At 41.4% G+C, this 17,804-nt stretch overlaps 1 protein-coding gene and 1 non-coding gene across 2 annotated transcripts in view; both read right to left on the bottom strand.

The window, feature by feature from the left end:
• Window positions 1-17,804, bottom strand: part of Dscam1 (Down syndrome cell adhesion molecule 1) — a gene marked incomplete in the record, with an annotated part of 1,133,347 nt that overhangs the window by 802,066 nt on the left and 313,477 nt on the right. The window contains 2 exon segments of the mRNA XM_070098007.1: window positions 8,372-8,386; window positions 10,224-10,356. Coding sequence (XP_069954108.1) covers window positions 8,372-8,386; window positions 10,224-10,356 — 148 coding nt within the window.
• On the bottom strand, window positions 10,943-11,056 carry LOC128684600 (U6atac minor spliceosomal RNA). Its single transcript, XR_008406401.1, has one exon. It is a non-coding gene; the product is annotated as a U6atac minor spliceosomal RNA (small nuclear RNA).

Genomic DNA, 17,804 nt, shown 5'->3' with positions numbered 1-17,804 from the left:
GAAAGTTGCACCTGCACGCTGAAACAAGGTGATAAAAGGAAAATGTAGACTGGTGGAAGGTACCTGTGGGCAGTTGGGAGACATGGCAGTAGTACCTGTAGGCTGGAGGAGGCGACGCCTGCACATTACAGGGTAGAGCCAGGTGGTCTCCAGCAGCCTTCAGCTTTGCGGTGATGGTGTCCTCAACAGCGAGGGCGGGACCAGAGCTGCCCAGACCGTCTGACCAACACACACACACATACCTATATCACCTTCCTCAAAGCCGAACACTAATTTCACTCACCGATTCATTTCTTACGCCTCACATTTACACAACTATAGAAAGGGGAACAGAAAGCTCTTTGTGTGGAAGTGAAACAGAATTCTTCCTCCGTAAACGCTGCGTATCGTAAGAGCCGACTTAAATGCCGGGAGCAAGAGGCTAGTAACCCCTTCTCCTGTATACAATACTAAATTTAATGAGAGAAAATTTCGTTTTCCTTTTTAATCACCCTGTCTTGTTGAGATACAGCTGGTTTGTTAAAAAAACTTATATATATATATATATATATATATATATATATATATATATATATATATATATATATATATATATATATATATATATATATATATATATATATGCCACCTTTATATCAACAACGTATCTCTTAAATCTCCTGTGCCATATTATGTAATAAAATATTCCTATTGGTAAAAAAAAAAAATAGTTTAAAAGATGGGGTGGTAGGGGAAGTGGAATATTCAAATGGCTTCAGGAAGAAATCCAAATATTCTTCCTTGAAGCCTTTTTATCCACTTCTCCGAGGCTATGGGTCCCACAATTTACACCAGAGGTGGACCCCATATTATATACACATATATATATAAAACATATCGGCCGATTCCCACCAAGGCAAGGTGACCCTAAATGAAAAACTTTCATCATTCACTCCATCACTGTCTTGTCAGAGGGTTACTTTACACTACAGTTATAAAACTGCAACATGAACACCCCTCCTTCAAAGTGCAGACACTGTACTTCCCATCTCCAGGATTCAAGTCCGGCCTGACGGTTTCACTGAATCTCTTCATAAATGTTACTTTGCTCACACTCCAACAGCACGCCATGTATTAAAAACCATTAGTCTCCATTCACTCCTATCAAATATGCTCACGCTTGCTTGCTGAAGTCGAAGCCCCTCGCACACAAACCCTCCTTTACCCCCTCCCTCCAACCTTTCCTAGGCCGACCACTACCCCACCTTCCTTCCACTACAGATTTATACTCTCTCGAAGTCATTATGTTTTCTTCCATTCTCTCTACATGTCCGAATCACCTCAACAACACCTCCTCAGCCCTCTAGATAATAGTTTAGGTAATCCCGTACCTCCTCCTATTTTCCAAGCTACGAATTCTCTGCATTATATTCACACCACGCACTGCCCTCAGACATGACACTGCCACTGCCTGCAGCCTCTTACTCGTTGCAACATTCACCACCCATGCTTCACACCCATATAAGAGTGTTGGTACAACTATACTTTCATACATTCCCTTCTTTGATTCCACGGACAGTTCTCTGTCTCCACGGACTCCAAAGTGCACCACTCAATTTTATGATTCACTTCATCCTTCACAGACCCATCTACTGACACATCCACTCCTAAATATCAGAATACATTCACTTCCTCCATACTCTCTCCCTCCAATCTGATAGCCAATCTTTCGTCACCTAATCTTTTTGTTACCCTCATCACCTTACTCTTTCCTATATTCACTTTTAATTTTCTTCTTTTACATACCCTACCAAATTCATCCACCAACCTCTGCAACTTCTCTTCAGAATCTCCCAAAAGCACAGTGTCATCAGCAAAGAGCAACTGTGAAAACTCCCACTTTGCGTTTTATTCTTCATCTTTTAACTCCACGCCTCTTGCCAAGACCCTCGCATTTACTTCTCTTACAGCCCCATCTATAAATATATTGAACAACCACGGTGACATAACACATCCTTGTCTAAGGCCTACTTTTACTGGGAAATAATCTCTCTCTCTCTCTCTCCTACATACTCTAACTTGAGCCTCACTATCCTCATAAAAACTCTTCACTGCTTTCAGTAACCTACCTCCTACACCATACACCTGCAACATCTGCCACATTGCCCCCCTATCCACCCTGTCATACGCCTTTCCCAAATCCATAAATGCCACAAAAACCTCTTTAGCCTTATCTAAATACTGTTCACCTACATATTTCACTGTAAACACTTGGTCCACACACCCCCTACTTTTCCTAAAGCCTCCTTGTTCACCTGCTATCTTACTCTCCGTCTTAATCTTAATTCTTTGTATAATAACTCTACAATACACTTTACCAGGTATATTCAACAGACTTATTCCACTATAACTTTTGCACTCTCTTTTATCCCCTTTGCCTTTATACAAAGGAACTATGCATGCTCTCTGCCAATCCCTAGGTACCTTACCCTCTTCCATACATTTATTAAATAATAGCACCAACCACTCCAAAACTATATCTCCACCTGCTTTTAACATTTCTATTTTATCCCATCAATCCTGGCTGCCTTACCCCCTTTCATTTTACCTACTGCCTCACGAACATCCCCCACACTCACAACTGGCTCTTCCTCACTCCTACAAGATGTTATTCCTCGTTGCCCTATACACGAAATCTCTGCTTCCCTATCAACATTTAACAATTCCTCAAAATATTCCCTCCATCTTCCCGATACCTCTAATTCTCCAATTAATAACTCTTCTCTCCTATTTTTAACTGTCAAATCCATTTGTTCCTAGGGTTCCTCAACTTATTAATCTCACTCCAAAACTTTTGCTTATTTTCAACAAAATTTCTTGATAACATCTCACCCACTCTTACTCTCTTTTTACATTGCTTCACCACTCTCCTGACCTTTTTTTCCTCTCCATATACTCTTCCCTCCTTGCATCACTTCTACTTTGTAAAAACCTCTCAGATGCTAACTTTTTCTTCTTTACTACTCTCTTTACATCATTCCACCAATCGCTCTTCTTCCCTCCCGCACCCACTTTCCTGTAACCACAAACGTCTTTTGAACACTAACACTACATTCTTAAACCTACCCCATACATCTCTGACACCACTGCCTATACTCTCACTAGCCCATCTATCCTTCAATCGTTGTTTATATCTTACCCTGCCTCTTTCAGTTCATACACCTTAACCTCTCTCTTACTTGCTGCTTCTGTTTTCCTTGTATCCCATCTACCTTTTACACTCACTGTAGCTACAACTAAAAAGTGATCTGATATATCTGTGGCCCCTCTATAAACGTGTACATCCTGAAGTCTACTCAAAAGTCTTTTGTCTACCAATACATAGTCCAACAAACTAGTGTCATTACACCCTACATCATATCTTGTATACTTATTTATCCTCTTTTTCTTAAAATGTGTATTATCTAAAACTAAACCCCTTTCTATACAAAGTTCAATCAAAGGGCTCCCACTATCATTTATACCTGGCACCCCAACCTTACCTACCACACCTTCACTAAATGTTTCTCCTACTTTAGCATTTAGGTCCCCTCCCAAAATTACTCTCTCACTTGGTTCAAAGGTTCCTATACATTCGCTTAACATCTCCCAAAATCTCTCTCTCTCTCTCCTCTACATTCCTCTCTTCTCCAGGTGCATACACGCTTATTATGACCCACTTTTCGCATCCGACCCTTATTTTAATCCACCATAATAATAATAATAAATGATTAAATATATATATAATTATTTGTATATTTTGTTAACATTTCCCACCAAGGCAGGGTGGACCGAAAAAGAAAAACTTTCATTATTCATTCCATCACTGTCTTGCCAGACGCCGGCTTACACTCCAGCAATAAAACCAACATTAACACCCCTCCTCAGAGTGCCGGCAGTGTACTTCCCATCTCCAAGAATCAAGTCCGGCCTGCTGGTTTCCCTCAATCCCTTCATAAATGTTACATTGCTTACACTCCAACAGCACGTCAAGTCCTAAAAACTATTTGTCCCCATACGCTCCTATCCAACACGCTTATGCATGCTTGCTGGAAGGCCAAGCCCCTCGCACACAAAACCTCCTTTACCCCCTTCCTCCAACCTTTCCAGGGACGACCCCTACCCCACCTTCCTTCCTGTATAGATTTATATTCTCTCCAAGTCATTCTACTTTGATCCATTCTCTCTAAATGACTAAACCACTTCAACAACCCCTCTTCAGACCTCTAATACTTTTAATAACTCCACACTGCGAATTCTCTGCATATTTACACCACACATTGCCCTTAGACAAAACATCTCCACTGCCTCCAGCCGCCTCCTCGCTGCAGCATTTGCAACCCAAGCTTCACACCTATATAAGAGCGTTGGTGCCACTATACATTCCCTTCTTTGCCTCCATGGATAACGTTTTGCGTCTTCACAGATACCTCAACACATCACTCACGTTTTTTTCTTCATCAATTCTATGGTTAATTTCATGCTTCATAAACCCATCCGCTGACAAGTCAACTCCCAAATATCTGAAAACATTTACTTCTTACATACTCCCTCTCTCCAATGTGATATCCAATTTCTCTTTATCTAATCGTTTGATACCCTCATCACCTTACTCTTATCTATGTTCACTTTCAACTTTCTACCTTTACACACACTCCCAAACTCGTCCACTAACTTCTGTAACTTTTCTTTAGAAATTCCCATAAGCACAGAATCATCAGCAAAAAGTAATTGTCAATTCCCAATTTGTATTTGATTGCCCATAATTTAATCCCACCCCTCTCCCCAACACCCTAGCATTTACTTCTTTTACAACCCCATCTATAAATATATTAAACAACCATGATGACATTACACATCCCAAAAACCTACTTTTACTGGGAAGTATTCTCCCTCTCTCCTACACACCCTAACCTGAACCTCACTATTCTCATAAAATCTCTTTACAGCATTTAGTAACTTACTACCTATTCCATACGCTTGCAACATCTGCCACATTGCACCCCTATCTACTCTATCATATGCCTACTCTAAATCCATAAATGCAATGAAAACTTCTGTACCTTTAACTAAATACTGTTCACGTATATGCTTCAATGTAAACACTTGATCTACACCTCCCCTGCCCACTCTGAAACCTCCTTGCTGATCTGCAATCCTACTCTGTAACTTCTTATTCTTTTAATAATAACCCTACCGTACACTTTACCAGGTACACTCGGTAAACCTATTCCCCTATAATTTTTACAATCTCTTTCGCCCCCCTTCCCTTTGAATAAAAGAACTATATCCACTCTCTGCCAATCCCTAGGTACCTTCCCCTCTTTCATGCATTTACTGAACAAAAAAACCAACCACTCCAACACTATATCCCCAACTGCTTTTAACATTTCTGTCATGATCCCGTCAGTTCCAGCTGCTTTACCCCCTTTCATTCATGTAATGCCTCACGCACCTCCCCCACACTCACATTCTGTTCTTCTTCACTCCTAAAAGATGTCATACCTCCCTGGCCAGTGCATGAAATTACCGCCTCCCTTTCTTCATCGACATTTAAAAGTTCCTCGAAATATTCCCTCCATCTACCCAATACCTCCAGTTCCCCATTAATTAACTCCCATACTCTGTTTTTAACTGACAAATTCAGTCATTCTCTAGGCTTTCTTAACGTGTTTATCTCACTCCAATAGCTTGAAACCATTCTTGAGGCTCACTGATGTGCCCGGGATGGGAAAGAAGCACGACTTGTAAACCAGTTTATGAGGCATTTGTCGCCGAGTGCTGTAGACTGTCACTTTGGGAGCCTGGGATCGAATCCTAATTGTGATCTTTCTCTGTGTATGCCCACTTGTTTCTGCGTGGTGCACTAAGATACAACTCTCTCTCTCTCCGAGATACCTCTCTCTCTCCCATACAGCTTACTAAAAATAAAAAAAAAGAAAACCTTTAAGTTGGGATGTTTGAATGTGTGTGGATGTCCTGACTAAGTGAAACGAAGTTGACAGGGATAGGCGAGTTTCAGTGGGGAGAAATAAATGGGATTAGGTCAGGGGTTTCTAATAGAGTTAGAGCAATGGAGGGAGTAGCAAAAATGTTGAAGGATGTTATGGCAGATAAGACGGAATACAATTGCATAAATTCAAGGATTATGTGGAGTAATATAAGGATCATATGTGAAAAGTGGGTTATAGTGCTTATGCATCTGGAGAAGAAAGGAGTGCAGAGGAGAGAGAGAGATTTTGAGAGATGTCGAGCGAGCGCTTAGGGAGTTTTGAGCCAAGCGAGAGATTAATTGTTGTAGGGGACATGAATACTCAAGTGGAAGAAATGGTGATAGAGGGAGTGGTAGGTAAATTTGGAGTGCCAGGGGTAAATGGTAATGGGGGGGGGGATTCCTTTAATTTAACTATGTACAGAAAGAGGTTTCGTAATAAGTAATGAATATTATAAGAAAAAGAGGATAAATAAGTATACAAGATATGATATAAAAATACAAGATATGATATAAAAATACAAGATATGATATAGCAACTATTGGCAGAAACGTGGGCTAGTGAGAGTATAGGTAATGCGGGGGTTGAAAGAGGGCGCGATAATTTTAAAAAATCATTGGTAGAATGCAGGGCAGATGTCTGTGGCTATAGGAGGGTGAGTGCGGGAGGAAGGAGGAGTGATTGGTGGAATGAGGTAAAGGGTGTGATAAGGGACAGAAAGTCTGCTTATGAGAAGTTTTTACAAAGCAGATGTGATATAAGAAGGGATGAGTATATGAAGAGTAAAAGAGAGGTTAAGAGTGTGGTGAGGGAGTGCAAAAGAAGAGCAAATGATAGAGTGATTGAGGTGCTTTCAACAAATTTTGCTAAGAATAAGTTGAGATAAAGAGGTCAAGAAAGCCTAGGGAACAAATGGACTTAAGAGTTAAAAGCAGAATAGGGTTGTAGATGGGAAGTGGGAGGTATTGGGAAGGTGGCGGGAATATTTTGAGGAACTGTTACATGTTGATGAAGAGAGGGAGGCAGTGATTTCATGCATTGGCCAGGGAGGTATAACATCTTTTAGAAGTGAAAAAGAGACGGATGTGAGTGTGGAGAAGTGCGTCAGGCATTGGGTAGAATGAAAGGGGGTAAAGCAACTGGAACAGATGGACTCATGAAAGAAATGTTAAAAGCGGGTGGGGATATAGTTTTGGAGTGGTTGTTACTTTTGCTCAATAAATGTATGAAACCATACCACGGGTGGGGTTAGAACCCGCGATCAAAGAGTCTCAAAACTCCAGACCGACGTGTTAGCCACTGGGCCAGCATGGCCCAGTGGGTATCACACTGGATAAATTGGGTATCACACTGGAGGGAGGCAGTTTGGAAGAAGTGAATGTTTTCAGATATTTCTGAGTTAACTTGTCAGTGGATGGGTTTATGAAGGATGAGGTTAACGATAGAACTGATAAGAAAAAAAGGTGAGTGGTGCATTGAGGTATCTGTGGAGACAAGAAAACGTTATCAATGGCGGCAAAGAAGGGGATGTAAGAGAGTTTAGTGGTACCAACATTCTTATATGGATGTGAAGTATGAGCTGTAAATACTGCAGAGAGGAAGCAGCTGGAGGCAGTGGATATTTCGTGTCTAAGGGCAATGTGTTGTGTAAATATTACGCAGAGAATTCGTAGTGTGGAAATTAGCAGGTGTGGAGTTATTAAAATTATTAGTCAAAGGGTTCACGAGAGGTTGTTGAGGTGGTTTGGTCATTTAGGGAGAATGACTCAAAGTAAAATGACATGGAGAGCGTATAAATCCGTAGAAGGGTTGGAGGGAGGGAGGGAGGGAGGTTGGAGGGAGGGGGTTATGGAGGTTCAGTGGGCGAGGGGCTTGGACTTCCAGCAAGTGCACGTAAGCGTGTTAGATAGGAGTGAATGGAGACAAATGGTTTTTGGGACCTGACGAGCTGTTGGAGTGTGAAGGAATTCAGAAAAACCGGTTAGCCAGATTTGAGTCCTGGAAATGGGAAGTAAAATGCCTGCATTTTAAAGAAGGGGGTTGAGATATTGGCAGTTTGGAGGAACGTTTAAGCTGTCGTATCTGAGTGCGTCTGCAAAGGCAGTGATTATGTATGAGTGATGGTGAAAGTGATGATGAATTTTTTTTCTATCTTTTTAGGTCACCCTGCCTTGGTGGGGATCGGCCGACGTGCTAAAATCAAATAAATTATATATATATATATATATATATATATATATATATATATATATATATATATATATATATATATATGTATATATATATATAACAATACTGCGACTAGCCGAGGATTCGAACCCATGTTGTTTTAGCCCGCCTCATGGTGAGCAAAAATTCACGATGCTTTAACCCACCTAGCTCTGCTGGGTGCGTGATTCTTGTTTGTTGCAAGTTGCAACAGTCTGGGTGATCTGTTATGATTAAAGAAGAGTGACCCAGGGCCAGGCTACGAGATGAGAACTCTAGAAACCGGCGAGTCATGTCACTAGTATAGCTTCTTGAAACAGTGCGATTATTGCACCTACCTGAACTGTGGCGGTGGGTGAGCCTGGGCTGGGCAGGTCAGGGACAGGTTGGTGGCACGAGCCTTCATCTCTGAGTGAAGTTTGTCACTGGAGGGCAGCTTGGGCCCAGAGATGCCCACCGGCTCTGGATACATAACACTAATATTAACACGTAATCACGTGTTATTCTAAAGGTGTTATGATTGTGCCACAGTGCCACAACCAGGAGTGTGCGTGTTTGGCATGTATCATACGCCAAAACTTACAGTGGTGACCAGAACCTCTGAACACTCATTCACCCTGATATATTGTGGTGTGAACTCTGTTCACACACCCTTACACTAGTGTAAACCCCGCCAACATACATTTACACTAGTGTGTAAACCTCACCCACACCCTCACACTAATGTAAACACCGCCCACACTAAGTGAATCCCACCCACACACCAATGTGTGAACCCCCACCATATAATATATATATATACATATATATATATATTAAATAATTATAGAGTGCCGTATGACATGAACGGGAAACTAGCTTTATAACTCGCATTCACCTGGGCTAATCGTGCAAACTTACGTGGGTAGAATATAAACTATGTCTGACAGGTCCTTGACCGCCTCACTCAAATCATCATAAAAGGTTCGGGTGTTGTTATGTTGACCGTGAAGTGTAATCTCGCCCTTATATGCTTTCTGCTAATCTTTATTTTTATAGTTCCTTGATAATGTAAGAAATCATGAAAGTACTTGGAAGTTCGCTTTCTTTTCAGATTGGTTGTTCTATATGTAAGTGCATGTGTGTACTATATATATATATATATATATATATATATATATATATATATATATATATATATATATATATATATATATATATATATATATATATATATAAATAATCTGTTGCATTCCCTGAAGCGGCATGACGGAAGGTGTATGACTCGCACTCCACTGGCTGCGTACATCATAGTTGGGTCTTTGAAGATGCTTAACCTCATCTCAAGAAATGGTAAAGTTCCCAAGGCATTCTTAATAAATGCCATGAGGAAGAGCTAAACCTGTGAAGGTCTTACAATGGCTGTGGAATTGGAGGAAGATTGCTCTAATTCCTTGGATCAAGAGGTCACTAGCATCAAAGCATCTGCTTTGAAGGGATATTTTACCAAACACACATTTTTCGTGTGCGGAGAGATAAAATGTTATTATCTTAAAACTTTCTCCTTTGACAATTTTTGGTGCGGGAGGGAAGGGGAGGGGACCCCTAGGCTCTCTCCACGGCATGGAAGGGGGACGACCCTTTGTCACTCTCCACCGGAAGGAAGGCGGGGCCCCTTGTCACTCTCCACTGCATGGAAAGGGGACGACCCCTTGTCACTCTCCACCGGAAGGAAGGGATGCCCCTTGTCACTCTCCACTGATAGGAAGGGGGGCCCCTTGTCACTCTCCACTGATAGGAAGGGGGGGGCCCCTTGTCACTCTCCACTGATGGGAAGGGGGGGCCCCTTGTCACTCTCCACTGATGGGAAGGGAGGGGGGCCTCTGGTCACTCTCCACTGGAAGGAAGGGGGGGGGGGGTTGCCTTGTCACTCTCCACTCGCATTGCTTAACGTTTCCTTCATTTATCTTCCTCTTTCTCTCCCTCCTAACCTGACTATAACTTTGATTACACTGAGGGTCTCACCGCACGGAAGGCACTGGGAATCCCTGAGCCTCGCAGAAGACGGAGACGCTGGTGGCTCGCGGCTTCACCACAGTCAGTAGTGTGTTGACCCGCTCCTCCCACCGGAACTTAGGTGCCGAGAAGCCAACAGGGTCTGACGGAGGAGCAGCCACCGATGTAGTGATTAGAGGGGCGGTGATAGGAACAAACACAAAAAGCAGAAGTCTGTGATAGAGATCATCTATTCTTAATTATTTTACCGTTATCAGTATCTGACCCATCACCAAGATGCAATCCACAACATTCGACTAACAATTAGGTACCTCCCACACTCGAGTCTCTTCCAGTCTGCAACCAGTTCTTCGCTTCTGGAATTATCACCGTCGGTGTTCTTTAAAGTAGGGTTCTCTTAATAAGATATAGTGCAGGTTTATTAATATTTATCTCCCACCTCTCTTGAGAAAACTCTTACGACAAACAACCTGGAAATTCATCACGACACCTGAACAATATACCTTGACGAGACAATCCAAAGACCACGTAACACTTACAATCTCCTGCATTAGCTCTATGCTCCTTCACATCACCCTGTCTACAAATAGCCACTGAAAGCACTCCCAATGGCCTGGAATTTTCAAGATTTTTTCTTCACCTACTTTTCCCCCTTCTTCACACTGATTACTACAAAATTTGTAATTAAATTATCCCAAATGCCTTGAGGTGAGTGCCGCATGCTCAAGAGCAAACAGTGGCAATTACACTTCTCAAACATTGCTGCCTGCCCAGACCGTGTCATAACGTGTTGTCCGTCCTTATCAAGGGGAACGCTAACCTTCTCTCCCTTCGTATAATACTACGGTTACTTGAAATCCATTTCTTGCATTCCACAAGTCGTTCCGTAACTGGCTATTATTGTCAGCAAATTTAAACGAAAGGAAAATATTCCCTTAATTTACACGGAAAGACGCTGGGTTAGTGGTCATGAGAGTACCTTGTGGGAAGTGTGACAACCCTCCGAGAGAGGAGGTCCCTGAGAGCTCAAGTAATCCAGCGTTGGGGCGGGGAAGGAGTGCATAAAACTGTGTATGGAGTTGCCTTCAACTCTACATCCAGTTTTTTTTACATTCCCCATCTTGTTCTTATTACTCCCACTTCAAAAAGTTTGTCCCTGTCCGTGGAAAATATTATGCACAACAATATTTTCAGTAATCTTATATTAAAATTACACACAGGATTATGACATAGTGAGACGCCTAGGTGTACACGAAGTAGCCGTCTGTGACTGTACACGAAGTGGCCGTCTGTGACTGTACACGAAGTGGCCGTCTGTGACTGTACACGAAGTGGCCGTCTGTGACTTATGTCTACACACTCAGGCGGTCACAAGAAAGATATTCATAAGCAAAGCTGACACCATTAGTTTCCTTTAAAATTGCCAAAATTTTTCACTTTTACAGATTGGCGACAAACTGACTAATAAATACAGGGTGTTCAAACTGACTAATAAATACAGGGTGTTCAAACTGACTAATAAATACAGGGTGTTCAAACTGACTAATAAATACAGGGTGTTCAAACTGACTAATAAATACAGGGTGTTCAAACTGACTAATAAATACAGGGTGTTCAAACTGACTAATAAATACAGGGTGTTCAAACTGACTAATAAATACAGGGTGTTCAAACTGACTAATAAATACAGGGTGTTCAAACTGACTAATAAATACAGGGTGTTCAAAGAACTTATAAAGAAGAGTAGAGTCTTACAGAAATATCCAGATAATTATTACATCAAAGGTACATCAAAAAGTTACCAAGCAATAAATACTTAAACTTCGTTTTCATTTCCCAAAATTTAGAGCATTAGTTCTTACATTTAAAACTATTTTACCCGAATGAAAATTTGATTAATTGTTAAACTTATTAAGAGTAAGCAAAGTAAGACTGTAAAAGTCATATAATTTATAACAATATCTGATGATTTTTTAGCAACAGCTGATAATATTGATCTATATATTTTTAACAATTTTGTATTTCTGATAAAGAAAAAAGGTACTTCACATTAAGCGTTTTTTAGGGCGTTGAAAATATCTGACTTTTTTACATAAACTGTTACAGAACTCCAGGAGGTTCATCTAACAGGATTTAGTATATTATCTATTTGACATTCTTGTCAAATACTTTGGGCAGAATGAATGTTGGTAACGTCGGTTTATATTTTAGAACCTTCTTTCTTTGCTCCTCTATGTATGGAGATTACATTAGCCATCTTCCAATTAGATAATAGTTGTCCCATCTCCTGTGACTTATTGAATATTTTCACTGTGGATTTAGATACTGATACATCTCCTTCCCTTAAATAATAGTGAGAATAAGTTGTCAGGTCCCTCAGCTCTTGTGGTGTCTGGGTTTCTCATTTCTTCACTTCTTCCAAGGAACCAATATCTGGTGTCTTTAGTAATTTTGTGAACTCTGAACACAGATGTCATCCCAGGGTCATTAAAAACCACTGATACTGCCCACATTCACAAATACGGCAGTAAAGCAATTGCGAAAAACTATACGACAATGACACTAACTTCGCACTTCAAATCTTAGTAGTTCCTAAGCAGCAAAACTGCCAATCACATGGAATCGCAATAACTGCACAATCCAGGGCAGCCAATCACATGGAATCGCAATAATTGCACAATCCAGGGCAGCCAATCACATGGAATCGCAATAATTGCACAATCCAGGGCAGCCAATCACATGGAATCTCAATAACTGCACAATCCAGGGCAGCATAAGTTTAGGGTATGCCACTCCTCCCTTTCACAACTGCTAGATCACTATGACATGGTCCTGGATGGACTGGAAGACAAGCTAAATGCTAATGTAGTGTACGCTAATTTTGTAAATGTGTTTGACAAGTGCAACCACACTGTGATAGAGCGCAAAATGCATGCAAAAGGAATAACTGGAAAAGAGGCCAAAAGGATATCTGACTTTTTAAGAAACAGAACTTAAAAAGTAGTGAACAGTGAAATCGGAGGCTGCCACAGTGAAAAAAACTGTTCCTCATGGCACAGTACTCACAACACTGCTTCTTATTCTTATATCCAAAATCAACACGGACATAAATCTCAGCACCACAATATTCTTTGCTGATAACACTAACAGCAAGTCTTCAAGGGGATGTAAATCAAGTCTTCCGGTGGGCCTCGGACATCAATATGGTTAACCAAGATAAGTTTCAGTTGGTCCACTATGGAAGAGTGGAGGAAATAAAGACTAATGGAATACAGGACAAACTCAAACATTTCAACAGAGAAAAGGTTCCATATGCAAGACTTGGGAGTAATGATGTCATACATCACACTCAATGATCAAAACAATGTTGCTATTGCTACCACAAGGAAAATGATAGGCTGGATAATTAAAGTTTTCAAGATAAGAGATATTTAACCAATGATGATACTCAAGTCACTTGTTCTCTCCGTGTCGAAGATTGCCGAGCTGGAAAACGTGCAAAGAACTTTCATTGCCAAATAAATTCAATCATCTGAACTGCTGGGAATCCTCGAAGTTCCTTCAACTATATTCCTTGCAGCCTAGGCAAGAAAAGTACATCATAATTCACACAGCTGGAAGGACTGGTCCCAAATCTAAGCACTGAAATCACTATATGATGAGACTTGGCAGACAGTGCACAATGTCTCCTGTACAAAGCAGGGGCGCGACAACTACACAGGGACGACAACTACACAGGGACAATTCAACGAGTGTCACACGTCCCTGACTTTTCAACATCCTCCCTCTGTGCATTAAATGAATTATCAACCAATCTTCGGCTGTTTTCAAGAGAACTTCGTAAGTTGTTCAAATCATTTGCTGACCAGCCAGGCTGTGGTTTGTAACAGCCTGATTGATCAGGCCTTGATAAACCAGGCCTGGTCTGAGATTGGGCCACCGGAGAGCTAATCCCAGGAAACCTCCTTTACTTATCCTTCCTCTGCAGTGTGGGTTGGTCTCTCCTAGCTCTTATCTTCCATAGCATTACTTTTTACCTGTATAAATAGTTTTCAAAATTTTCTGTTTATCTGCTAATGAATGCTCGAATGCCTACTCTGTAATGAACAAAAAAATAACAGCTCACCGTGATGGGCATACTACCAAGCAATCTCTTCCCTACCCCAGTGTCTTCCTCTCCCTCGTAATCAACTCCTCCCCTCTCTTCCCTTAGCAGTAACTGACTAAAAATGAACAAATACCTGGTGTGAGGTGGTGGGTCTGCCTGGGCAGGACACAAGAGGGAAAAGCTGGTGTCCTCCTGCCTGTCCGTGGACACTCGGTCCCTGGTGGGAAACTTTGGAGCGGATGCTGCCAGGGCTTCTGTTCATGCCAATATACCACTCAACAAGTAACCTTCTACAGCTTTAAACAATACACTCCACTTTCATGCTGCATTACAGAACATATCACCAAGATGTTGGGACAGGATTTTTGTTTCAGGTTTAGGAAATCTCAGGATTTGAATTCTGCAATGGTCTCCCTCCTACAGAAAACTAAATTTAGTTATTTTTTAAAAATCGTTTCCTCGTTCCACAGCAAATAGTGTACAACTTATCCCCATATAAGAGTGAAGTGTAACAAACATGTCAAATTTAGTAAAATGCTTGAGTGACTTTCCTCCGCGAAGAAATATTCCCCGGTTTGATGAGTTTACCGTATTGTGCCACCCATCCCGTGAGCGAACATACTGCCACGAAAATAGTACACTTCAGCCCATACAGCGGACATGTCATAGGTGATATCAAGTCCATCCTTTGCTGTTTCAACTTTCATCCATCACCATCGTTACAAATTGCTACATAAAAAAAATAACTTGGTTACAATGGAACGCCAAGGTCAAACTTACCTAAACTTGGGTACGGGATATGCCTGACCCTGACAGTGGAGAGAAAAGTTGGTGCCTGTTGGCTTTATCTTCGACCTGGACACGTCCTCACTGGGAAACTTGGGTGCCGACAAACCTACTGGTTCTGCACCACCATCCATATACACGTTATCAATGTTGTTTAAACAAGCGTGAAAACATGGGAACCAAGGAGCCGTAAAGCGGGTGTTCATCACAGTAACTGCCACTACTTAAACTAAGACCACTCAAAATAAGTGGCCACATGTTCCACTACTGCATATCAATCTTGTATATGAAACCAAAAATACCTTAACATTTCCAGAAAAGGTCAAGTCGTAATTATTTACGTGTGTTTTGATAAGATGGTGAAAAGTTGTACTGAGGATTGTTGAGTGATTAATTACCTGACGGTGGGGACTGGAAAACCCTGAGCCTGGCAGAATAGGGAGAAGCTGGAACCTTGAGCCTTGAGCTTGCCTCGGGTGAAATCCTCACTGTCCAGTCTAGGGGTGGAGTGGCCCACAGGCTCTGTCCCATAAGCATACAGTTAACTCAAATTGGAAATGTACATAGTCTGTTCGTTGAGCATTTTCTAATATCCATCAGGATTTTTTACTTTATAACCTTTGTGAGCCTTAAGTAATTAAGACATTCACTACTAAGTGATGCATATCAGCAGTTTCATACCAAGGTAGGGTGATCCAAAGAAGGAAATACACTTACTATCATTTCCTCAAGAGCTGTTTTGCCAGAAAAGCACGAATATCACAATTCAAATGAGCTCGGAACTGCTCCAGCCCCACTCATCCTTCAGACTGCACTGTATCCCACATCCAAAACTTAAATCCATCGAAGCGGTTTTCCTAAATCTCCTGATAAACATTAGCCTCCTCACGCTTTGACAACAAGTTAAACTCAAGTCGTTACGTGCAGTTTCGTTAGGCGAACAGTCATTAAGTTGCGGTCTACTGTATAGTAATGCCAGATGACTAATCATTTACAGAACACAAAAGCCGCAAAGGTCAGATGAAAAAATTAAGGTGGATAATGTTTACTTTCAAAACAAGAGAGCCCCCAATGGTGACACTATCTAATTCACTTGTTTAAGGCAGGAGATAATCAGAGCTTGAAAAGGTACAGAAACTGTCTATTGTCCGTATAAAGACAATAAACTTCAAAGTATTTGGAATGTACACCCTGAAGCGAGGAGGATGCTCGAGGACCTAGTCCCAAAACTACACACCATAACAACATACTGGACAAAGTGTAAAATAGACCGAGTGAAATGTACAGGCGCTATGGCCAAAATAAGAAACACCATGTCAATATCCATGACAGACTCTTCAACCATCTATCCGCAGAATGAGACATGCTGCCGGAACAAGTGTACAAGTCAAGAGGAAACTGGACCACTACTGCAAAGCGCCAGATCAGCCAGAATGTGATAACTATGCGTACCAAGAGATCGCCCAAACCAACAGCCTGGTTAAACAGACAAAAAGAAAGCCTGGCCCTAGGCCAGACTGTATAAGAAGAGCTCTCAAATGCGGTCACACGTATATTACACAAAGGCCTATTTCTCCCTCTGACTTATTTACTCCGTTACAGCCATACCTGAATTTACCTGAAGATGGTTTCAGGGTTCAGCACTATCTAAGCCTGGTCCCACATCCAGCTTTTTGGTTGATGACCTAATGAACCACGCTACTGGATTTATCCAGTGTCCTACATATGCACCACAGCCAAGCTGATCATGAACCGCCTTCAGGAACTTATCAAGTTCTCTCTTGAAGGCAGCCAAAGGTGTGTTAGTAATTTCCCTTATGCATGAATAATGTTGAAAAATCTTGGTCCCTTTACACTCATTATTTCTTAATGTACTCATGACACCCCACCATCTGCCGAGCCTCAGTGATTTGTGTGTGCAGATTTGGAACCAATCCCTCAAAAAAATTCCAGGTGTATATTGTGACGCATCTTTCTCGCCTACACCAAGGAGCATGGTTCAAGAGGCTTCCATTATAATCAAGAGTCATACAGAACTGCAGGGAGGAATATGCAAGAGTAGAGATATGCAAAAAGTGAGGGAAAGGCGTGTGCCAGGGTTGGAGTTAGTGGAGGTAGTGGAGAGTGCTAGAATAAAATTTTAATCAAAGTAGATGCAACAGGTTAGTGTCCGTTACATAGTTAAAGAGTCTACGTCAAAGGTGGGACTTTCAATAAGGACGGTGGAGAAAATCGTAAATAAATCCTGCAAGCCTGCTTATAAACAGGACAGTATTATAAAATATGGTGGACTGACAGTGTGACCTGAAAGTCAACGCAGAGCGGTGGTGTTTCTCCATGTGGTATCCTGGAGTCGACTGTCTGACATGCAAGCGAGAGAGCACTGTCTCCCACACAATAAAAGGGTGAGGAAGACACCCAGAAACCTAAACGCGGTTTGATAAATACAATTTGCTGTGGTCCAACGCTGATGGGACTTCCAGCGTTTTCAATAATTTATGTGCTTAAATGAATTTATTTGGGCAGTAAAGGATCTCTAAGTTTTTCAGATCTGCAATTTCGCCTGCCTTTAAAGAGGCTGTTAGTATACAGCAATATTTACATTTTAGAGAGAACACATGACTTAATCATTAACTTGGCATCTCTTGTTCTGAAGGTTCTGTGAATATTTCAAAACCTCACTTGTGCTTCTGGAA

This window comes from Cherax quadricarinatus, chromosome 4 (assembly GCF_038502225.1).
Source record: "Cherax quadricarinatus isolate ZL_2023a chromosome 4, ASM3850222v1, whole genome shotgun sequence".
In the NCBI taxonomy this organism is placed as follows: domain Eukaryota; kingdom Metazoa; phylum Arthropoda; class Malacostraca; order Decapoda; family Parastacidae; genus Cherax; species Cherax quadricarinatus.
The sequence above is the reverse complement of the archived record's forward strand: the minus strand, read 5'-3'. Positions and strand labels throughout refer to the sequence as shown.